We start from the raw sequence: 25629 nt of genomic DNA on the forward strand, positions 1-25629 counted from the left end.
AAAACACCCAATGTTGCATATACTGTACTGTGAATGCACGGTCAACCAATCCGAGAGGCTCACTGCACACTAATGTAAAAATGTTGAATCAGCGAAGCAAAGTCTACAGCTCTGGAACAACAGGTTTATTGTACAAGCATTTCCTCCTATCAAGTAAAAGAAAGTGACTCACCTGTGCGTCTTCGAAACTGTACCTGCCAGGGTCTTTGATATTTTGGCTGGTACGCTCGTAACTGTGGGAGTCCAGGTTGATAGCACTGGGAGCACCAGCTGCCAGAAACTCCTGCCAAATTTCCTGAGCCCGAGCTGGGACGTCCTGCAGGGGGTGCCGCTTTAGATCCTGTACAGCCAGCCAGAATCTGCCATGGACACAGAGAGGCAGAACTTCAGTATAATGATTTGGTGACTCCACCTCTTAAGTTGTGTACTCATTTCAGTGAGCTCTCCCTGCTGGGTGTTTAATATATTCCATGGCACATGGTGGCTTCTGTGAGAATAGAGCATCCTGTTGCTCAACAGTGAGCATAAGGTCACTTGAGATTTTTTTTAAATCCATGAAAGACATTGAGACAAGAAGCTACATTGGTTTCTTATGTCTAATGGTTTCTCATTAGGCTTACCACTACAAAGTATCACTCAGCCCTCACTTCCTGCTGACTCTTCAAAATTAAAGCTCTTTTCTCAACCATCTGTTTGTTCCCTTGTGTCTCTAATGTCCCAAATGTGGTTTTTCCTCCTAATTCCTAATAACTTTGTGCTAAGTGAATTTGAAAAGCTACTAAGAGTGCAGCAATTGAGAATGCCAGATCATCAAATGTGAAATTCCATTATTTTAACAAAGTAATAATCAATTCTAATTACAGAATATAACACAATGGGATCTGCAGTAAGCATTCATAACTTAACTCTTGTTTCTAATCATCTCTTCCACAATAATTTATTAATCAGTTACTTTTTTACTTGATCTATTTAAATATATGCAAATAATAAAAGGATAATGCAATTTCATCCAATATAAGAGTGTGTTCAAACCCTGAGCATTCAGTGAACAAACATGGAATATGGGATTACTCAAAAAAGTAAAGGTTTCGGCTGTGGAGCCTTCTTCGGGTGTCAAAAAGAAACACAACATTTTGGCTGTGGAGCCTCCACATGTTGTGTTTCTTTTCTTCTCTTTTCAGCAACGAATAAACCTTTACTTGTTCCTTTGCAGCCTACACATCTGCTGACGCAGCTACCATACCTACTTTCCTAAATTCCTGGGTATGTGTAAGTATAAGAACAGGCTATATTCACGAAGCCAGATCTTACCGGAGATTTTCTGAGCTGAACTCTGACTCTAAGAACTTGAGAAACAGGTCACGCCCCACAGGATCCTTCAGAGCCTCATCTATTGAAAATCCCCATCTCTTCACACGTTGCTGACTGGGTTCTTTGCTTCACAGAATAAGAAGAGAGACTGTAGGCATAATGAAACATTTCTACCAGCACAGCAAAGGAAGTGGCAGAAGGGAGCTGTGTATTATACTTATTCTAAAGGGATTGTTTGGTAAGATACTGTATACAGCATTTGCAGTAAACACCATGGATGGTTACCTGGCTTCCAGATCCCAGAAGGTAGTGTCATCACTGATCCAGGGATTTGACGGCTCAGGCATCGACACAAAAGGGTCATATTCCAAGAACTGCTCTGTGTATGTCATGAGACTGAAGGAAACAGAAGAGTATGAATCAAAATGACTGTACCCACAACCACTTCATTGAGCTTTTTTCTTTTAATAACCTTTCGCAAAACAATGTTCATTTAATTCTTAAGCTTTTAATTTAGGTGCACAGTCGAGAAAAAACATTGTTTTTCTTTTCTTCTCTTTTCAGCATAAACCTTTACTTGTTCCTTTGCAGCCTACGCATGCTGACGCAGCCACCTACCTGAACTACATAAGAGAGAACATGGTCCGGATTGGATTTTGAGACCTCCTTTTCATCCTCTTATTTAAAATTAATTTAAGCTAAGGTGTGGATAAACCCAAAACGTCTAACACAGACATCAATTGCATATGACTAACCTAGACCTTGATGGGAGGTTTCCTTCTGGCAAATCCAAGAAACCTCCAAGAAACAAAAAGCCACCTTCAAGGACCAGGTGCTTAATTTGATTTAATGTGGGCCCATGTTTACATCCAAAGGCATACAGCCCAATAATGCAGGGAGGAGCATCCTCACATTCAGAACCTTCTCCAGGAGGAATCTAGAAAACTACATATTGCCTAAACTGAAACTGATCACTTCAATTCAATCTGAAATCACTTTTAAAGAAATAACTAGATGTGATCCTCAGATCAATTCACTACAAGGAAACAGAAGAATTAGATGGGCGGAATGGACTCACTTGCAGACTTTCTTCAGTTTTTATGTAAAATATAAATGGCAGCCTGCTTTTATGATGAGATAAAAAGGGGAAATGGTTTATGATAAAGAGGAAACACAAATTTTCACATATTTATAAAACAGTGTTCTTGGACATGACTAAGTTGTTTTTGTCAAACGGTTATTTCTAGATAAATGACTGATCTTTTGATGTTAATTAGTAGTGATTTAATGTTTGGAAATATCAGGATAGTATTCTTTCTCTTCTGAAAGGAGTGACACAAGAAAAAATCAGCTCTTTGGTGTGGACCGGGTCATTTTGAGAGGGAAACAATTATTTGTACTTAATCAAACATAAAAAACAAAAGATTTGAAATCTTGGACTCTTAAACACCTCTTGAGCATTGTGGTACACAGTTTACTGGGGATTTTGTGTCTCACAATAATAGACAATTGATTTGGGATTAAACATAATATTTAGAATTTGCCAACTAAACAGAAATACCTTCTTTGGACAAGGACAAATTCAAGTTCACAGACTAAAATACTTAAGAATTGATATCCTATAGATATCCAGAAAAAAAATATTCTGCAAAAGGAGATGCTATTCCTGAGATGAATTCCATTCGATCTGGCTGTGTTTCCCAGTTAATGTAGAAAACAGTGATGTAAGGCCTAGCAAAAATAAGCCAAATATAACTCAAATAAAATAATTCTTCCTGTTCATATCTTAAAATTGTAGTGTCCATTTGAAAGTGATTGTCACAGTGTGCGACAATTCATTGGTTTACTATTGGTTGCAATGCTTTCCAACAACTGAATTGTGTTTGTGGACTGAAGATGTCATTCCATTGATATTGTTGTTAACAAAAAAGACATAACAGGAAGCTTCATGTATTTGTTTTCAGGTTAGAATAATAATAATCACAATAATAATAATTTCCTCCCACAGTTCAAACACATGTATGTTAATTGGCTTCTTCATAAATTATTTATTTGTGTGTCGGTGGTTGAAAGTGATGATAATAGCAATATGCAAAGTTTGGATTCAAGCTGAAGGTTGAAGATGTTTTAAAATAGGCACTTACCTTTCAGCAACTTTGGACATCTTCATACAATGTCTGTCCAGTTGTATATTGAGGAATGTGATCTGATAAAAAGAAAATTAAGGTATTTAATGGATACTTTTTTGGATCACAGTACAGATGAATGGAAACAAAAACAAGGCAATAAACTATACATGCCAATATTTAAACTTTATTGGCCATAATAATTTAATATTAATATAATAAATTATTTTAAAGAGGTTAAAAACATTTTTTATCATGATCCAAAATGGTATTTACTGCTTCCATTGGGATTGAGATGAAAAGCCTTTCTGTGCCCCTCCACCCTCAACAGATGCACATTAGAATGATAGCAATTTCATTATCAGCAACCTCCATTAAAACTGAAAATGCAAATGTGCACACTAGAGCTTGAAGATAGGAAATAAAAAGTGTCCATCAAGTAGTTAAGACTCTGTTTAGAATCCAATTAAAGAAAGTCATTAAAAGTTCAAAGGACTTACAATCCTGTAGTTAATCTGTAGTTTTAAAATAAGTTTTAGGGACAAATGTTGAAACTCCTAACGAAGAGTTCAAGGGATTTTTCCTTTTCAGGCATACTGTATTAGTTCAGTTTCCTGAACTGTTGAACTGAGTAAACTATTACTCCTTGAAACTCTTCTGATTAGTTACAGTATGGAGGATATTGATTCTCACGAGTCCCCATCTGAAAGTTAACTGTCACCGCGGTGCAAAAAAAGACGTTGCATAATAATATCGTTATACTGTATATGACTCAATGGGTTACCTCCTTCCTGACATCCTCCTTGGTGGTTTTCCTGACAGGCTGTGCAGGCGTGTGCACTGGACTCCTTGTCTGCGACTCTTCTGTCACTCCATATACTGACTGAACACGTGGCAAAGGAAGGAACAGGAAACATTTCGCTTAAACTGCCACCTGTCACCTTTAACTTTAGAAGGACCCGCAGACTGACTTTCTTCTGATTTGGGTTTTTACTTTCAGTGAGGTCTTTGAGAAATCGTGCACAGTGAGATATATATATATATGTTGTCAACTGTTTGTTATGTTCTTGCAAGTAAACGTGCGTATATTAAAAAGAAAGGAAATGAAGGAACCTACAGCAAATTGAACTGTTTTTTTTTTTAGTTTAATATGTAGACTCATGCTTTTGCTTTGCTTGCGGCATCCATACCTTCTTCACTTTCTGCGGATTTTTCATCCTGCGACACTTGCGAATGTCCATCTCTGTTGTGTTTACACAGCCTGGCTGCAACAGACGAGGTGCAAGATTAAACACAGAGAAATCGGTGCGGGGGAGCTGGGAGATTTCCAGAAAGCAAGCTAAGAACCAGTGGCCTTTGAATTGAATATTTAAATGAAAAAGAACCTGCATCCAGGGATTCTTCATCTTTGGGATTTCCTAAATAGGAAGCACCCCTGCTTCAAGATACTCACCACCGGTCTATGAACGTCCCAGAATGCTCGCTCTTGGCTGTCCAAAATCTTTCTCTCTGTCTTATCTTTTTTCCTGTCTACCCTAAATCAAAAAAGTGAAATGAGAGCATTCAATAAGGAACATTAATAACTTATAATGAAGATAGTTCATATATATCTAGAGTCATCACTCTAACCCATAGTTTCAAGATAAATTATATATAAAGCAACAGATTTAATCTGTGGATTTTAAATTAAGGATGTATAAAGAACAAATTGGAAATGATGCACATCAAGTTGTATAAAGCTCCCAATCGATAAAGGATCATTCTGTGATGCACATTCTATAGGGATCATGTAAGTTAATTTTTCAACATTTTATTTAACCAGAAAGATTAATTGAGAATACATTCTCATTTATAATGATTGCCCATTCGTATACAGCAGGAGGACCAATCTGAATAAAGCATCGTCCTCAAGGGTACAACAGCAGTGCGCCAGCAGGGATTTAAAGCACAACCCTCCAGCTGAGAGTTCACAGCCCTAACTATGACTTCACTAGGCACTGCTATTACACTTGCTATTACAATCAGTACAAGGTACGACCTGCGGTGTCATTGTCAGTCATTTCAATTTTAATTGGAAACACAATAATGAGAAATATTCATCTGTGTTTTGGGTATTATAGTGTTAATGACAAATTTGACACGGCAAAAACTATAAACTAAAGAATAAAATATTCAATATGAAAGTAATTTGGTGGTGTTATTTTTTATCATTATTGTTGTGCTGCATTCTATAATCCACCTTCACTACTCCTATATAATTAATTAAAAAGTACAAAGGATTTACAGTTTATTATATAAAATAATATAGTTTATTATTATAGTTAAAGGAAAAGTAAAACAAATGAACACAGAACCACAAATTGTGGTTTAACAACAGGACATCTTGTACAAATACTAGAGCTCTTTATATAATACCACAATACACAGTACTATGAGATTAAACCCACATGTTCTTACTCAGAAAAAAGTGGCAGGAAAGAGCAGTGGTGAATGCTCTGTGCAAGCATCTATCTGTCAGCAGGTGGTGGTGTTGAACTAGTGAGTATAGCTCCTTCCCGCAGGAAGGTAGTAATTGAATTGTAAAGAGAATGAAATAGTATTTGAAACCAAACACTGGCCAGGTCTGGCAGAGAAAAAGCACCATAGAATTTAGACAAATGTTTAACAAGATCTGTTTCTAGTACAGTATTGTCAATGTTTCTACCAGTATACTTCCAATACTATGATTTGTAATAGGAGCTCAAGACTCAGGCATTAAATTAAACCTTAATGAAGCACATAAACATAATATAATTACTTTACAGATGACCAAAAATTATTTGGCCACAATACTACAAAAAACAAGCAATATTGCCACTTCAGAAAGAATATCAAGAAGTATGATCTACAATGTATTAGGACAAACATAAGAGATGTATGCAGGGTGGTTAAAATAAAATAAAAGAAGACTTTTATGACATTTCACTTTTAAAGTCTCTCCGTATTACTTTACCTAAAATCAGACCTTGACCAGAGAACAGAAAAGGTAAAATTACATAAAACTGAATTGAAGACTAAGAGATTGTTCTTCTGCTCCAAAATAGAAGAAAGGTAGTCTAACAAATTATTTTTCTTTTTCTTATTAATTTTATTTATCATTTTATGTTCAAATATTGCTCTAGCCACTTTACTTACTTAACCTGTGCCTCTGCTTGCATGAAGATAAACTCCCATTTTCTGGCAAATGCTCTCTGTAGCCTGGCCAAGTTCTCCTGTCAAATTGGAACAAAAAAAAATAGTCTAAAACTCTGCCTTCAAGTGTGTTTACATACAGTACAGTATGATTATACTGTAAGTAAAGAGGAGAAAGGCTTTCAAAGTGCAACTTCATTTTAACATTGCTCTGAAGAGATGGCGATATCCTTACTGGCATCATAGACAGAAGGGTCTATCTAAAAACTTAAAAACGTATATTCCTATCCGTGTACACACACACCCATTGTTTTTTTTTATCATTATGGGAACTTCATTGACTCTCATAGTAGTTTTAGAAGTCCTAAATAAAGCAAGACCTGAAACAAACAGTTTCAGCTCCCTTACATTTAAAATGTAATTTATGCTGTGGGGAAATTCCCACATCTTCTGATTATCAGGACTTATTACTGTGTGGGTACAATTTATCCAATATAATATAGTGTAGTATTTGAGGGCTTCAGCAACTTAATCATCAGAACAGTTTGGCATTTGAAGAAAAGCACTCTGACTAGATCCCACATGCAGAACTTAAAAATAGCATTGGTTTACTTCTGAAATGCAGATTTGTGATCATTCAATTCAAATGCTTTTTGTTTCTACATGAAATTTTAACTAATTGGAGGAAAGGGCTTAATATGGTGAGATGTAATAATGTCAGATAAGTTTTCTGTACCTGCCATTATTTCCTGAGAAGGCATTAGTAATTGTGTGTGTATATAAGCTATTTAATTTTGAAAACACTTTCAAAATTTGAATTTGAAAAACTGTATTGCAGGTCTGTAAAGTGAAAGAAATCACTGAACATTTAAAGACCTGGGTTAATTCTTATCTATACACACTCATGTCTTTATTTGGTCAGTTCCAAAGTAACAATATCAAAAATAAATGCGAACCCTTTTCAAAATGTATTATTCATCTGACATTCACCTCAATGCACACACCAGTTTTTCCAGTAAGGCGATATTTTATGCCACCTTAATTTGCAGGGAAAGTTTAACAAAGCAAGCATCCATGACCAACTGTCCCCACTAGCGATTGGTGCCATATGCTCCTAGTTTCCTTGTTACATTTTTAAATTAAAGAAACTCACAGCCTCATAGTCTGCTAGCTCCAAACGGGCTTTGTTTTGCATTGTCCGCTTACAAAGGTAAATGGCTGAAAAAGGAAATATAGAAAACAATGCTTAAACTCTGATATCTACAATTAGCAATAACAACATTCTGTGGGAAGAACACTTTTTGTGAGGTGTCAACACAATAGAATACAAAAACTAGAAAAGTAATAATGCTACAATAGGATTGTATTTGTGACAGCCTATTCTTGCCCATATCGAACCATTATAGCGCTATAACATGTACTGACAAAAAATAAAACCTTTTCAGACCATTTTTCACAGGTTGATAACGAATATGAAATAGGATCCTCCTCTAGCTATGTGTCTAGATGCTTCATTTTAATGACATCTTTTATAACAAGTGTCGTTGTACATAAGATTGCACCTGATCCCATTCTGAATGTGACAAATCTTATTAAAAGTGCATTTGACACTTATTTAATGGTTGTCCTTTATCAATGTATTAATTGTAAGCAGCACTCTGTCAAACATGTCACCTAAAGTCTAGTAAGAAACATCTATCTTTTTTCGGATTACTGCAGCTGCCTACCATAGGTCAAAGCTTACATAGCTTTCATACTCGACTGTGTTCAGGAGAGACAGTTTCTTTTATTTCACGTTATATCACAGTAGTTTTTTTTAATGTCACACACTTTTGTCTGAATGTCATTGCAAGTGTATACACTTTGAATAAACCAAGAAGTCATTTCAGTAGGAGGCAATTAGGAATTATATTTTTTTGAAGGGAGGAGAAATCCACACCGCTAGGAAAAAAAAAAAGATCTGGTTTAGTGATTTCAAGTGTGCAATGGGAGGCTAATGTCAGTATGAGCTCAGTAACTCAGCCTGTGAAAGCAATCTGATCTGCTAAAAACAGTCCCGGTAAGTGGGTTTATGCTCTGCCCCTGGCCTGTAGTATAAGAAGAGGCTAGAAGGGGATTTTTACCGTAATCAGTGTTCTCTGGCTCCCAGCAGTGTGAAGGCCAAAAATAGGGAGCCTGCCGGGGGAAAAATGTAAACACAAACGGCATTTAAAACATTGATGTCAATGGTACAGGATACTGTGAACAAATACGCTCGTTTCTCTATCTTACCACCTAATTACCCAGAACAAAATGTGATAAGTAAATCAAAGCCATTAATTAACCAAGACAATGTTAAGCAAATGTTATTTCAAATCCAGAGATGGCAACATAGACAATAGCCCTTACCTGATGAAGACATTCTTTTATTTCAGGCTCCGACTACAATATGCTATTTATCATACCGTTCATTTCAGAACTGTTATTTTGGATAAAATCTCCTTACTCTCCTGAGAAGCGTTGCAGATTTTTCAACAGTTTCAAGACGTGTATGATTAGGTTACAAGGTCAAAAACAGAATTTTACATTGAAGTGTCCAGGAAAAATGTGAATTCCACAGGAATGATTGTTTTATGACCCATAAATAACAATTCTAATATGCAATACTCAAAGGAGTCATTATCCTTTACTCTAACCATATTTCACATTCAAATACATTGAAAAAAGGATCTTCTCAGATTAAGTTTTTGTTTACAGCTGTATTCCATCCCATAGGGGACAAGAAGGAGTAGTTGGGTCTTTTAATTAAACTTTTCATGCAACCGTTATTTATTTGTTGTACAGTACATAATTCATAGCTTTAAACACTCAGGAACACTTCAGAAATACCAACACAAAAAGAAAGCACACAGCTGTTTTTGTTAAGCAATTCAAATTCTTGTGCATACATACTGTACATGTATCTGTTTTTACTAGAAATAAAATAATGTTTTGGCTCAATATTTGAGTTTTTATTAAGTTTCTCAATGTTGTATAGCATTTGTGAGCTATTAGGCTTATTTCTAATTCAATGAACATGCTATGATTTGTTATTTACAGACAATTGAGGTTTAGATAGATATACTGTATTTTCAAGAACTGTGCTTAAAATATATGAATATTAATTTAATTGTACTTTTTTCAGCTTTTATCTTTCAGAAGAAGAAAAGCACTATCATGGATATGAAGAGCAAGTGCAGAATCTGCTCAAGCCAGTGATGTTTCTCTTCACGTTTACTCTTCAATAGTAAAGTTAACTAACATTAGTGTGATACTCTATGAGTAATTTTAGAAATTTAGATTCTAGCAGAGTTTGTGCAGCCCATTTTTGTCCATTCACAGAGCTAAGGAGGGGGTGGTTAAGTCATCATCACACAAAGATACTGCTGCTATTCTTAGCACATTGAGAGGACAGTCTTATTGTGGCATTTTCTCATGCAGGGTCAAGTACATTGATGGATCTCCTTTTTATGCGAACTGTTGACTGTTGCCTCTTCTATCTTGAAATAACATGTCTATTTCTGGCGCATTTAAATCATGAGTGACGTGCATGCTGCCTCCCCTGTCTATAATAAAAATGGCACATGGTGTGTTGACAAAGAATTGATTCTAGATTCTAAAGCCAATTTGAAACAGAAGACACAGGAAACCCTGATTATAATGAACTAATGGGGGAGGGGTGTATATTATTGACAACTTTCCATTAAATCACAAAAGACATTTTATTCCACTCCCAAAACACGGTATTATATGAGAAAAATATGTATGTACTGTAGATAGCCTTTTGGCTTTTTTTACTTATTTTTATAAGGATTGCAGTTGACACAGTCAATGAAAATTGTTCCTGTAGTTTTTGTATGATAAATATATAAGCTCTTTATTGCATGTGTTGTAAATATTGTACATTGGATAAAATTAGCTAAAGCGCATTCTTGAAACACAGACAACAGCCATCATAAGCGACTGACCTAACCCTTAAGGGCACCACTAATATTCCTGTATTTTAAACCTATCTAACATCTATTTTGACCTTTTTTTTATTCGTGCAAAGTCAGGTATTACTGATTTTAAAGACAAAGCTCCCGTTTAGTATATTATGTCAGTGAAAACAAAGTGTGTTAAACCGAAGGTTTACTGTAAAGAGAAAAAGAAAAGTAGAATTAAAATCTGATAGTGATAAATGAACAGTCAATGAAAAGTATTTCAGGACTGTTCTGTTTTTTCAAACCTTCTGTGGGATGATGCACCTTAAAGAGAAGGAATGTGGGTTTTAGTTAAAGTATTAGATATTGAAAGCTATGAATAAATCTGGTAATATTTGAAACTGGATGGAGTCTGTGGGTTTGAAACTGTGCATTTGCAAGTCAGACTGGTAACACCTCTGTTCAGAGGTTACAGAGTTGCACTTGAACTAGCACAGCCAGCCTAGGAGACTGAGGTTATGCTATTTTTCCTACGAACTCAGTGGACTCTGTTATAACAATACGTTTGCTTGAATGCATCTTAATTAATAGCAATGGAGAAACATGGCTGCTCATTGATGTACTGTAAACTGAGGAACACCTGTACTGTATAACTGTTTGAGTCATTTTTAAATACTCACTTATACTCAGGTGGAACAGAGGACATGGATAAAGGTAGTAGAGGTAATACTGTTGATGGGTTTGCGAAGACTTTTTAGTTATTGTAATCCCAGTAAAAATTATAATCCTAAACCATGCTTTATCAGTATTCCATATTATTTGCTTATTATTCATTTTACTTTAGTTTTATTATTAATCCAAGATATAAGCATAAGTGACCAAAATCCCTCACAAAAGTCTCAAAATAGAACTAATATTTTTTTATAAGAACATAGGAATGGTTATGAATGAGAGGGGACCATTTGGAAAACCTTGATTATATGGTAGTTGGTTACTTGATCCAAAGATCTCATCCAGCTGTTTCTTGAAACAACAACATAGTTGGGTAGCTTGGGCCATACTCACACAACACAGTGGGTAAAGAACGTCCTCCTGTTTTTGGTTTTAAATGCAGTTCCAGAACCTTAAATGCCCTTACTTACTGTACATCTGTAGCTCCACCTGAGTACACACAAATCCTTGCTTCAGGTGCATTTACAGTACAATTATACTTACCACCATGTATTTGTAAGTTTAGGGTTAGACTTTCCCTTAAACGTAGGCCACAATTAATGTAACAGCGATGTTTTTATTGGGATCAAAAATATGAGCGATATTTTGTTCTTACCTTCAAATATTGTTGCAGGCTGGAGTTGAGGATAGAGTTTGTGTTAGGATTAAACACAGACAGAAGCCAACATCCAGCTCGTGAAAAACTTTAAAGATACAGTAAGCTTCAATCTCAACTCACACCATCCTTATGAAGTAATGCGAAATTCAGAAGTAACCCTGAATGAAATATCAATATACTGTATATGACAAAGTGAACACAAATCTAAAAAAATGGTCAAGATATAATGGTAATGTACAATATTTATAAATTATATTAACAGCAGCATATTTCTAGTTTTGAAGTGGAGCAATGTTTAAGGTTCCTTTTAAGCTTTAATAAATGTTACATCTATGCTTTAGATGCGGTTAAAATATAATATGAAGGGTGTTTTGGACTTGTCTTTATTTTTATTAAGTTTGCTGTTTTAATCTTTATTAAGTTACCTAAAATGCAACAGTCATAGCTGTATGGTATTTCTAACCCTAACTGTAACAACCCACTATGCTAAACCATAGACTTACGTAGTTTTCATTTATACTGGATTCAGTACCAATTTAATATCTCAACCAAGGACTTTTGGAGGACTTTTAAAAAGTATTACCACTATTACCTCTGGTACCTTTATCTACATCCCCGCATTTACCTGAGTATTAACCAACATACCAGCAAAAGTGACAAAAAATGATTAAGAAAGTCATCAAGAAGTAAAACTAATACATCCTACCATCTTCTGTTCCACCTGGGCGAGACTTCAGTTGTATTGCTGTGAGAGGAATGTTTAACTGGAAGTGAAATGATAAACGTTTCCCTCTGAACTCTCTTCACAAGGGCTGAACGTATAGCTACTGATTGCAAGGCTCACCTGAAAGCGATAAAATGTCCCATCATCCTTTAGTGTGAGGACATGGTCCGAAATGGGGAAGAAGTAACCCTGAGCCGCAATGAGACTTCCTAAATGAATGGCTTCCACTGCAAAACAAGTTAAGATTTGCATTTATAATCTCAGAACGAACAGGTGCCAATACTTCAGTTCTTAAATCAGTTGAATGTAGAGGAGAAATCCGATCCAGAAACAAATGAGGGCTTATTGTCAAGGGGATTGTAAATTGAATCTACAAGTTAATTTCTATAAATAAGCATGAAATGCTTGGCTTACATTTGGCAGCTACAAATAAAAAAAATACTAAAACTCTATGTAAAAATGAAAATGAAACTTTGGTTAAATCAGTGAGCTTGGCTGGTCTGTTTCAGCATCCCTCATAATGTAAGACAGAAAATTTACTTCTCACTTATGTGGAAAACAGAGTCAATGTGCTTTGCCAAATGCAAAGAGATAAAGTGTTATGTCAGATTTTGAAAGGAAACAGATCTCTTTTAATTATTGTTAATGCCTGTAATTGTTGGACAATACTCTTACCTGGATCTTCAATATTTAAATTTTTCATGAGCCACTGGACAATGTCTGCACCTAATAATGACAAGAATGAGAAATAATGTCAACAACCATCCTGATTAAAAAAAACTGATTAATTATGCTCCATTATATCAGTTACTACTATTTGATATAATTTTATACTATGATATAGATACTGTATATGTCTCTTTATATAAATATGTCTATAATATCTATATACAGTAATATATATATATATTATATAGATACTGTTATTCTACTTATACCTATTCAATTAAATTACTTTTATACCTATTACTTATATACCTTATATACCTATATACACCTATTAAAGATCGATATTGTTACTATATACAGAAATGACAACTCAAAGAGTGGTGCATGAATACCTTGCAAGAAAGATACTGTAGAACTTGCATTACAAAAACAAGCTCAAGGTTTCTAGAAAAGTGCCCTCATTATTCAGGACATTTCTGTGAAACATAATGGTCATCTATAGGTTATTTTCATAAGGGGTAAATGCGTGTCTGTTGGGTACCAGTTCTGAACCTGGATTCACTGTATTATTATATTTAAAGTTCTGGTTTTCCACCATGCTGAACGGAGCAGACATGGTTTTCCACATTTGATCAAGGGACATTAGAAATGATGTAATCTATACTTATAATTAAAATATTCATTCCATTTAAATACCGAAGCTATTGATTGGAGTGCTTGGAGTTTCTAGACCTTAAATTTTATTTACTGTGAGAGGAAAATTAAGGAATTAGACCTTGAATGACAGACATTTCCTGACAAGAGTTATGAAAAATAAAAATCTGTGTCTTAGGTGACATCTCTTAATAACTAAACACATATTAGAACGAAATTGGCCATTTTGGGGCCACAATCAAACATTATATCTAAAGGATATTAATACCAGTTTATCTTTTGATTCTTATACAATTAATCTCTTCAACATGATATAATAAATGTACTGAAAAATATTTAGCCTTACACCATGGTAAAACACTTGAGTGAATGCTGTTTATGAAGCACTTAAACTGAAAAACCCTGTCAGTTTTCAGGGTGCATTAAAATGCTTAGAAGGGCTTTCCAATTATCAAGGATATGTTATTATATCTGTGAAGTGCTCTAAAATGCTTTGACATTAGGAGAACAACCGGAAAAAAATGTAATCTGGCTTAGCTGGTACGGCATGCAAAAGAAAGGATTGTGATTGACAAAGCAAAACAATTTTCAGACAAAACAATAATGTGTATTGCTCATGGATAGCCTCTGTTATCATATCTGGGCAGCATAAGAAACTGAGCCAGTATGAAATGAAGAGAGCAGTAGATCAACCACACAGAAAGAGAGGTGAGAACATCGGCAAATAGATCCCCTGGTGTTCCTGTTGACTCAGTCAGGTCATTCATTTTTCATAAAAAGTCTTAGTCATGCAGTTACCTTTTAACCATGACACCAGATATACAGTATAATTATCTTTGCTTCACAGTAAGAGCAATAACATTATATTAGGCCTTTGGCTGACCAAGCATCTATATGTCATTATTCTGAACTTGCATCTAAAATTGGCAGTAATTAAAGTGGTTCAGAAATGGATTGGAAACATTACAGTGAACTTAAGGGAGACACAGCTCTTACACTTTGAAGGTAATCTTAGTTGCAGAAGTCCAGAGGGAAGAGTTTATTGAGCTCATAGTACACTTTAGAGTCTGGTGTCTGCTTAGGAGTTTTTGTTATGGCAAATCCAATATCTTTTAATCCAATTTTGATTATTGGAATTTTAGTTAATTCCAAATACACCAGCATCTTGAGTGTGCTGTTCAAAGCTTTGGTGTTTTAGTCTCACTGTTTGGCATAATGTCTATAGAGCTGAGCTTAAAGCAGGTGCATTTGTTTCCGCCTCAAGCATCGAAATGCTATTATGTGTATTTTCGTGTAGTAATTGCTTTTATTATTATATCCATTGGGATATTGTGTGGTGAATCATTTGTATTGGGCAAATACATTATACTAATTTAGTTAAATGTGTGTTCTCTGGTTTAGGAATGATGCACTGTAAAATGGACTCTGGGAAGTTATCATGGTTTAAAAGGCCACTTTACAGGGTAGTGATGCATTCAGTTCCTGTCTTCTTACTATTCCACTGTGTCTTCTGTAAAGGTTCTCAAAGATAGACTTTCTGTTTTCCATATCTGACAATGTAAGAAACGAGTATATCAAACTATCTAATTGTAATAAAACTGGGGAAACATTAGTTTTATTTCTTTTTTTTTGTTTCATTGTTGTCTGTAATATAGGATGCAATGGAGGATGCAAAATGTGAATATCCATTTTTTTGCTAATTCCACTTGTTTTCACAATGGTAGTTTTTTTTGTTTGTAGAAGAAGGGTGAGTAGACATCCCAATAATATGGGATCAGGACAGTCCCATGTCCTGATTAATGTTTAAGACCAAAGCCTAAAATGTTGTGTTTTACTTGAAAAGTTAACAAACATCACTCAGAAAGAAGAAAAGATTAGTGTTCACATACAGTAGGACACTTCAACAGTTTTTATCTGGAATTAGGCACACAGATATTACAAATGAGAACCAATCTTTAATACAAAGAGGCAATCCTAATTTGCTAATTTCAACCTGCTAGGAAAATGAGAGGCTTGTGGTTTTTGTTTATATTTTCCAGCACAGTTCTTAATAATTAATAAATCACGCTGAAATTTTTACTTACAATAAAATAGCAGAACTACACAATACACAACAATACACAACGTTACACAATATGTACATGTCTATGTTTTCCAAAGGAATATGTCATACAGACCTAATGTAGAAACCCATAATTCTATCACTGTAATCTAAAATCAGTATGCAAAACCTAAACAGGTTGAAAAATAAAAATATCTTGCATCCAGAGAACCTAAACAGAATAAAATCTCCCTTCCTACACTATGGATGCCCAAACATAAATGGAAATCAATATTGTTATTCTAAAAATGCTTTACCAATCTAGAAGAGAATGTTTTTTATTTAATTAACTTCTGTATACTAAATCATCAGAAACATGCCTTGATGATCTGTGATTACCTGTCTCTTAGCTTACAATGCCTACTACTGGCAAACACCTGAAACGATACACAATATTTAAAGCTTTCTGAAAAAGACCTTGAGTCGTGCATGATATGAAAAGTAACACAACTTTGGTACCCAGCCTGGCCATAACAATATTTATCAGAAATATGATTATTTCACAAACACCTCTCCTAGAGAGCAAACAAGAATTAAATATGCACCAGAATTAGTGACATACTGCATCACAAACACACAAGCAAAAATATGTCTACGATCTTCTAATTCCTTTCACTATGTAAGGATTAATGATTGATTTACAGGATAAGCCTTGTGCTGAGTGGTTATGTAGAAGAACCTACTGTAGCTACTACGGAAACTGCAAAAAACAAACACATTTTAATGCCAGGGCAATATGGCTGCAAAAAGTAGATTGATTCTCAATTAATTTGAAGGTAAAGGAGGTCTACATACAGTATCTATTGCTATATAAACAGCTGTGTACAGCACTCACGCTTCATTTTGTATAGAGACATATCAATCGCATATTTAACATTTCTTACAGTCTGCACAAAATATTGTCTTTCTAAAAATATTATCTTTAAAAAATTATGATCTACATAATTATTTGTGTAGTTTACTGCAAAACACATTGCAATGTAATGCATTATAGCTCTGGGAATCTTAGACAAAACACTTTTCACTGTTCAGATTGATATCCATCTTGCCTTTTCATGTTATATCCAGGATTTGGAAGGAGAAAAATAGATTTCTTAACATCATCAATGGCTAAGATCCAAGCAAAAAAAAAAAGCAATTAGATAGCTAATATGGCATTAAAACCAAATGTTTCTTTGGTCATCCGCTACATGATATAGTAAACAGATGTTTCCTCAGATGGTCTCAGAACAATGAATATTTATAGGCTCTTTTTTTCAGTACATACAGTAAATAAAATGCATCCAGAAGGAACTGCAATCCACAAATTTAATTTGAGTAATTTGAGCCATGGGTCTGCTGCAAGGGTGAAGATGGGGTGCAGGGAGGGCTTTGACAAAGAAACTCCAGAAAGGGGCTCAGCAGCTTAACTGTCTATGAGTAGGAGAGTGGAGGTAGGCAAAATTAGGAAATTGACCTCCTCCAGAACATCTGTTTGGGAGGCGACCGGGATTACATGAGTGGTCTGTGGAAGATACTTTGCTGACCCAGAAGGAGTATGAAAGATGAGGATGGCTTGGTAGCCTGATGCAGAATTACTGCTAGTAACTGTAAAAAGTTTAGTTTTGCCCTGTTGCTCCTGTGGGTGTTCTATTGATGTGATGTCAACCACCAACTCTCCCTTACTTCCGCCTTCCACTGCTTCCACTCATGGCCCCTGAAGGCACCATAGCTGTGAATGAGGAACCTGGATCAAGTGACGATTGGTGCTGCACGCTCTTGCCAATGCAGTGGAGTGAGTGTCAGTGGCTGGAGCAAAATCCTACGGGGACAGCAGGAAAACAGGACTGGGGAACGGTGAGACACAAAGACCAGAGATACAGTAGGTTGGGGTTGATGGTATGTTGGGCTGGGCACTCAATGATGAAAGAGGGCTGAAAGGGAAGACAGAAGAGAGCACACAAGTGGGGAATGCAGAAAGTTTGACAGGAGGAAAGATAGGAGTGAGGAGAGGAAACACCTGTGGTAGGTCCCAAGCCCTAAAGAGGGGTGGCAGCATCATAAAGAGGTGGAATAGAAGAGCAGCTACCAGGGGGGGCTGTGGTGAGCTGGTTGCTGTGAGTGGCTGGTGAAGTACAGGGTGAAGAGCTACTTGTCTGAAGAGAAGTGGAAAGGGTGGCTTCTGAACCTGCTTGGAAGAGGAGCATGGTGGTCCGTCAGCCGAGATTTGTCCTAATGGAAGATGGCAAGCACAAGGAGAAGACGGGGTGGAACCCAAGTGATGAGCATGGGGGATGTGCAGAAATGACAATGAATGAAAGGTCTCTGTCAAGAGCAAGTTCAAACTGTAAGAAAAAGTGCAAAGGGGGTGTGAGATATTTATGCTCTGGAGACCAAGGTAAGGAATTTGACCTCCTCATTTACTTCTGTTAAAAACACTATAAGATGCACGCAGAACTAGACCAACACCTTCACATCCCTCACCGTAATTTGTTGCAGATCAATTGAAAAAGGGGAGACACAAATGCATCTTTTCAGAACACACAAACTAGGATGCAGAATAAACACTTGTCTTGTGGCTACCTGTAACAACACTGGGAATCTTGGACAAAAAACTCTTCACTGTCCGAATTGGCACGCCCCCCGCCTTTTCATCCTGTATCTGGGTAATAATGTCCTCAATCTGCAGAAGGAAGAGAAAGACAAAGAGAATCAAATGAACATTCTCAAGTTTCACTCTTGTATTCCATATTCCTCTTTAAGTACGATAACTGGGATGGCTTGGATACTGTAAATTAACAGATAGGTGTTGACCAATCATTACTCCAGCTACAGTAACAGCAGAGGGGCAAGGTTAATAGATGAATGAAGTGTATTGTTGTATTTCAAAAGATTTAAGCAATAATTTTATAATTTGTATTCTATTCAAATTTCATTTTATTTTGCCTTTGCTTTTACTATCACTCATTTTCCATTTTGATTGTGAGAAGCACCACACGTGTGTATTAGTAACTATGGAGACCACAAACACATTCAATTGTGAAAATCTCATAGAGGTGTCAGCTACTCTGAGTGATCAGCTTTATATGTAAGGAATAAAATATGATTGCATGGTTCTGTTTACCATATACTGGGTGGTGATGAAGCATGAGGTGAAGCCAAGTGAGTTTAAAACGCAGTAAGTGATAAGTACAGTGTAAGTACCCCTTATGCTTTCTCTAATAAAATGGAAACCTTGATAAAAAAGACTTAACCTTAACGAAGCCCAGTTAAAATGCTGCAAAGCATGATAAAGCATACATGGGTTTGCAAGAGACCATGGCACACCAAATTAAATGCGTGGTGTAGTAATGGTGAAACTACAGGAAGAGAAAATATAAGTTTGACATGGCAAATTGTGATTGCACTGTACTGAAATATAAAATGTACTAAATTAGTTGACACTTGTGGTAAACGATACAAGTCTTAAAACTGAATTAAAATAATTAATTGTCCACAGTGCACTTCCAAATGAATAAACCACAGATAGGGACTGAATTCTGTAATGTTCAGGTGTACAGTGATTTGCAGTGTATGACATGTTTATGAAAATGGTACAATATACTGGTGGGTCATATTTTATATACATACAGTACACAGCTACTGTATGTGACAGTTTGCCAATCACAAATTGCTGAAATCAGCTCATATTGTGCTTCCAAGTTTGACATCTAAGTTTGACATCTAAACAACAAATATTCTATTGAAGTTATTCCTTATTACAAGACTTAATTGAGCTATGTCTACTACTACTCTATGTAAGATAATTTTCTAAAATATTGTTTTACTGCAGAAAATGTGCTGCAGTTCTACATTACAGGAAGCTAATATAGGATATTCTGACTTCTTGAATGACCACAACTACTGCTGTTAAATCACCTATTCCCACACATGCAAATATTAAATGCTCATCACTTCTAAAGTTGGTGCAGAAGAAAATAAATCTAGAAATACAACTATTCTGAACAGTGTTATTATTTCACTCCTCGCTAGTTCTATTCAATCCAAGTAAGAGGCAAAGTGAATGACACTTATGCCTTGTTTCCAGCTGGCTCTGTAAGCAAGTTAGTGCTTTGTGAGATCACCTAGTGCCATTCTCTCAAGCCCCACATAATTGTGGAAGTACTCTGAAATGACACTCAGACATTGCGAGTTTGGCTACAGTTAGAAAAACTGCTTGGATACAATTAATGGAAGATGCCATTCTTATCACATTTAAAGTATTTACATTCTCCATTATGAAATATTTTTTGTAAAACAATGTGGCATAGTTTTTTTAAATAAAAGACTGGCACCCTGTAACCTTTAAGAAAGAATTTGGCATCAGTCAGTTTTTTCCTTTTGGTAGAAGAAGGGAGAAAAAGGACTATGATCATTAAAAAGATGGCGAAATACACTATTTTATTGTCAGTTATAGCATGGCTCTAATGTTGCACCACATTTGAAAAAGCTAAAACTTAAAATCATATAAATCACTATTCATATTCGAAGATTAACTGTATATTATTTTATTTTCTCATTAGTCTATCCTGTAGGTTCACTGAAGAGCAGGTCCAAATGATTAAACTTGCCAAGAATGATTGTTCAGTTGTTCTTATCCTTTTCAGAGTTAGGCCTCAGCTGTATTATCTGCACTCTACCTTATTATGAATACTAGAGTCTTTTGCCACAGTTTTGAATTTTAGTGACACTAAAACACACGCTCTGACACTTACAGAAGTAAGGAAGATACATTTTATACCAGATAATTTGAGTAAAGAAAGTATTTTAAACAGTTTTTGTCTTCATTTATATGTAATTCTAACATGTGTTAGGCTTTAAATAATAACCTTCACCATGGAACTGGAAAGCAATGGATACTAGTGTCTGCTCTTGACTTCAGAGATGGTTAAATGATTTAACAATGCTTTGGAAACACCCCAGGTTTTCTTGTGTGAAAACAGTGTCACGACCATCACAGCATTTTACAGAGAAAAAGCAGGTAATGAGGCTTGATTTGTACTTGTCTGAGTCCATTTTTCAGGGAGGAGTCCTGTGGCAGTTCCTTAAGATGTTCCCAACTATCAGAACCTACCAGTCTCCTCTTTTGCTCCATTTAATTCCATCTTTTCATTATCACCAGCTGTGTAATTAAAGAGTGATTTTTGGAGTGCTTAAAGTTCATGTACCAATTTGTTGCAATTACACACTCCTGACAAATTTAATTATGATGGCACTAATTCAATAATAATAATATTAAAAAAGATCATTAAATAATTAAATCCACAGAGGTTTAATATAGGCCAAAAAAAGTTACAGCAATTCATTAAGATTAACTTACACAGAGAGAAGTTTAGCTTTAATTTTTCAATTATTAACATCATCACAATTCATTAGAACATCACAAATTCCAGTCATATCATTTTTATGTTGAGTGCTTTTCATATTTTCAGTATAATTTTAACTTAAAGGAAGAAAATTGCCAAATCATACAATGATTTATAATTATGAATTTCTAGTGATTATAAAATATAGTGATAATGTAGTGTATATATTTTGGCAGTCATGTAATTCATGAAAAGCTGCAGCCTCTTAAATTAAATTAAAATTTTAAGTGGATTTTTTTTTTCATGGATGATAACACTGGTTATCAATTAAGATTTCCTCATATTTTGATAAATCACCAGGACAGATTTGATTGATTCCAGAGCCTACCACAACAACAAACCTTGCATTTACTGTGAGCTGATGTCTCTACAACTGACTAGAGTATTCGTTTTCAGTTTTTTAGCATCGAAAACCTATTTATTTCCCATGGTCCAGACTGCACATTTCACCAGACTTCTTATCAGGAATACCAGTAACGTGGCAACAACTGGAATAGCAAAACAAATAAGGCAAGTTGTCACAAAGATTCCCGGAAGGTTGAGATAAAAATCACACCTTCTTTAGATACATCAGTCCAGTTATTATTGCAGCTTCAGATAGGACCTAAAATTAGGTACGCCCCAGCATGAGTGATGAAGGGTAGCATTCACAGAGCACGGGGAGGGAAGAGAATAATTTAATGTGATGAATACACACACCATGTAAGCTATACTCATAGAAAAAGGAGAATGAAGCCTCTAACTGACTTGAAACTAAACTGCTTCCCTCTCACACCCCACAACTGACGAGGCCTGACTTTAGAATCTGATACTAATCTCACACCAAGCTAACTTGACTATATACAGTATTGTAGTAGGTTACACTGAAGGTGGCCACCTTCATTTTATGAAAAATTGATTAATTATGTCTTGCTCTAGTTTTATAAACCATTAACTAAAAGGAACAACAACATTTATTAAACATTTTCATGCTGAATAAGTATTCCATATAACACACATCAAGGAATGTTATAAACTCTGTAGCCTTCACACCTGAATATTTGAATAACAAAATTAAAATAAATCCACAAGAATGACATTGTCAAGGATTCTGAAAGAGGTGAGGTGTTGGACCCCTGTGCAAAGCTGTGAGGAAGGTAGTATGAGCAAAACTAATTCCAAAATTCAAAATCCAAGTAGTTAGGCAAGAGCAAAGTCGAAATTAGGAGAACCAGGTCGGGTAGTGAAAGGAGCCAGGTCGAGAATAGTAGCGTGCACAAGAAAAAGGTGGGGAAGACTTCTCAATAGTTAGCGTAGGTAAGCCGGTGAAGAGTGTTTAAATATCAAATATATATCTAATTGAATATCAAATATCGAAATATCGAATATCGAGACGTGGTTGGATAATTAGTTCCTGGATGAGCGGGTGTGGAATCTAGTACATGTGGGAATGCCAGGGCATTTACTAGAGAAAGTACGAGTAGTGACAGACATTAACAAAAAAGTAGCAAGTAAAATAAACACATACAGACAGAATTAACAAGCTGTTCTTGCAATGTACATTTCATTTTACAGAAACAAATTATCCTGCTTTCTGACATAAAACAAATGGTATCGGACTGAAACAGTGATAGATGTTTTTTTTATTTTCAATATTCGTGTTTCATGACAAAGGTTTTACCATGCACATTCATCCAACGCAAGGACTCAAAATAGATGTCCATGAGGTATTTTTATGAGTATTTACAATGACAATATATTATTGCAATTCTGTGAGAGCTTGCCATGGTTCATTCAATTTCAGTTCAGTCATGCTGGTTTTTCATTAATATTAGGAGCACTTCATACAAGTTTAAAAAGCTGATATCACCTGAGGTAAATGGAAAATTGGCGAGAATGATTGATAAGGATGTACAGTATTTCCAGGTACTAATACATTGGGATCAGAAAACACTGATATGGACAGATTTCCCTTATTTTAATTTCACTCACTCTACTTTGTACAGCTGCGGGAGTAAACATCAAGACACATGCATTACTGGTTAAACTAGATATCCCCATAGGTCTTTTTGTGTTTGTCATCATATGTTTTTCTTAATCAATAGAACTAAAAATGAACAAAGAATTGAAGGTAATGCTAGAGCACGTTGCACTCATATGCAGACATTTTAAATTTCATTGAGCTGTCTGCGGATCAATTTAATTCCTTGAGAGGAAATGGTACTGTCTCCTGTAGTTGAGTCATTTTTTTCTTTTTGGACTCCCTGTATTGCTAGTGGCACAAATCCAAATTCAGTTATGTGGTTTGAGTCTACATTTTAATAAATAATGTGTTCAAGATCCTTTACACTAGAGCATGTTAAATGCAACCTAACTGTAAGTCAGTAAATGTTTGTCGGTGGATTGTTCAGAATATACAAATAAGATCTAGTACACTACACGTGTTGTGTTCTCCTTCTGTTTTGTAATTAAGACTACAGTATCACTTTAAACCCCTTTATTAACTTCCCATTTTTGAATAACCAATGGTTGTTGAACTTTGCTAACCCTATACCAACCCAGGAGACATGAAGACACTGTACATGTCCACTGAACTATGTGATGTTGAGACTTCAGCCATTTTTCACACTGCTTGTTCCCAAACAAACAAGAGAAGACTAAGAATCAAAGGAAGCATCAAATTAAATTCAAAACTGGGCAAACACCTGGCAGATTATGAACATTAATTGAAGCGTTTTGCATGCTGGAAGTAAAAACATACTGCAAATTAAACTAATGTATAAATCCAGAATGGGAAACACTAAACTGTAAGAGACTACTTATAAAAAAGACTTTGTTTTTTATTTTGACACATTATTCACATCTTTTAAAAAATGTGGGGAAGAAATAATAAAGACAAGCATAATGTTAGCCTATATATTCAAACATGTACAGTATAATTCAAATATAAATGATGTTATGTTATAATTTTGCAACACACAGTTTTTAGACCTTATTTAGAATATTGTGTACAATTTTGGTAACCTCATTAAAATATATTGCTGGAATATGTCCAGAAAAGAGCAACCAGATGCTTTCTGGAGTTTAAGGCAATAAACTATATCAACAGGCTGAAAGAACTGAACCTTTTCAGTCATGAAGAGAAAAGATTATGGTGGGACCCGACACAACTATTCAAAATCCTGAAAAAATCAATGCAGTTATTTTCTTCAGAGCGAACAGTGACCAGAGGTCACAAGTGGAAACTATGAGTAACTGTATTTGAAACTGAGAACTGGAGATTTCTCTACCCAGAGGATTGCAGGAACAAGCTACACAACTTTGTGGCTGTAGCCAGGAACTTGGTTTTCTTTAAGAAACTTTTGGATGAAATTCTTGTGTTCTAATGATGGGCTTGCCAGCTGACAGGCACCTATAGGTAGTAATCCACTCGGTTCACAGCACATACAGCAAGCAGTTGGACACACAGCTAGCTTAAGACCATTGAAGCTTAGATGTGCTGGGCCCAGATGTGTGCTACTACTTTGAGAATTACATCATATTCCTAAATTGTATATTGCCATATTCCAATCTGTGTTGTGGATTAGTAGCTAGGATTTTGAACTTAAAAATGAGTACAAATATGTTGCTTTGGGTAAAAATGGCAACTAAACTAATGATAATTTATGACAGGCTACTGTTTTCAGTCTGTGCTCTTATCAATCACTGGTTGAGCATCCTGAGAGAACCTTTTGGTCATTGATCTCATATACTTGATTATAATACAGAAGAGGAAATGCCACTGATTTTTACAAGCTAATGACCTCTCACCTATTACTAATGTACAGTATTTAAAGGAGTGATGAACCTACTGAAAATCAAGAAACCCAATTTAAATACTTCTTTGCTGCAACAATCTTACATTTCTTAAACACAGATGTCGACACTAAATATTTTATTTACATACATAAAAAAGTTTGCAGCCCTTGAGTTAGGAGCAGAGATTTCTTGTATACATTAGCACAAATCGAGCTCCGCTTCTCTCAGCAGTCTCAAAAGAGTGATTGCTATTTGTTTTGCCACATGAATAAAGTGAAAATGACAGGGCAATTTCATTGCACTTATTCCAGACAGTCCTATTCATTCCCCAAAAGACAATCACTCAATGGTTGTCTGACTGCCTGCACTATCAACCATAGTCAATATAGATGCTTTTCAATAAAGACACGGAAAGAGGAGGTGGAATATCTTATGGGGTAC

At 35.5% G+C, this 25629-nt stretch overlaps 1 protein-coding gene across 2 annotated transcripts in view; it reads right to left on the bottom strand.

Annotated features, from left to right (window-relative positions):
* Nucleotides 1–25629, bottom strand: part of rgs6 (regulator of G protein signaling 6) — a 140378-nt gene that overhangs the window by 14521 nt on the left and 100228 nt on the right. For both annotated transcript variants that reach the window (XM_088648377.1, XM_088648376.1), the window contains exons 3-15: nucleotides 18590–18689; nucleotides 13279–13329; nucleotides 12724–12830; nucleotides 8732–8783; nucleotides 7762–7826; nucleotides 6612–6688; nucleotides 4891–4972; nucleotides 4628–4702; nucleotides 4222–4320; nucleotides 3456–3517; nucleotides 1597–1707; nucleotides 1312–1437; nucleotides 173–359 (exon numbers count right to left, since the gene is read on the bottom strand). In XM_088648377.1, coding sequence (XP_088504503.1) covers nucleotides 173–359; nucleotides 1312–1437; nucleotides 1597–1707; nucleotides 3456–3517; nucleotides 4222–4320; nucleotides 4628–4702; nucleotides 4891–4972; nucleotides 6612–6688; nucleotides 7762–7826; nucleotides 8732–8783; nucleotides 12724–12830; nucleotides 13279–13329; nucleotides 18590–18689 — 1194 coding nt within the window. The remainder of the gene's footprint in view (nucleotides 1–172; nucleotides 360–1311; nucleotides 1438–1596; nucleotides 1708–3455; nucleotides 3518–4221; nucleotides 4321–4627; nucleotides 4703–4890; nucleotides 4973–6611; nucleotides 6689–7761; nucleotides 7827–8731; nucleotides 8784–12723; nucleotides 12831–13278; nucleotides 13330–18589; nucleotides 18690–25629) is intronic.

This window comes from Lepisosteus platostomus, chromosome 10 (assembly GCF_059453375.1).
Source record: "Lepisosteus platostomus isolate fLepPlt1 chromosome 10, fLepPlt1.hap1, whole genome shotgun sequence".
NCBI classification, from domain to species: Eukaryota; Metazoa; Chordata; class Actinopteri; order Semionotiformes; family Lepisosteidae; genus Lepisosteus; species Lepisosteus platostomus.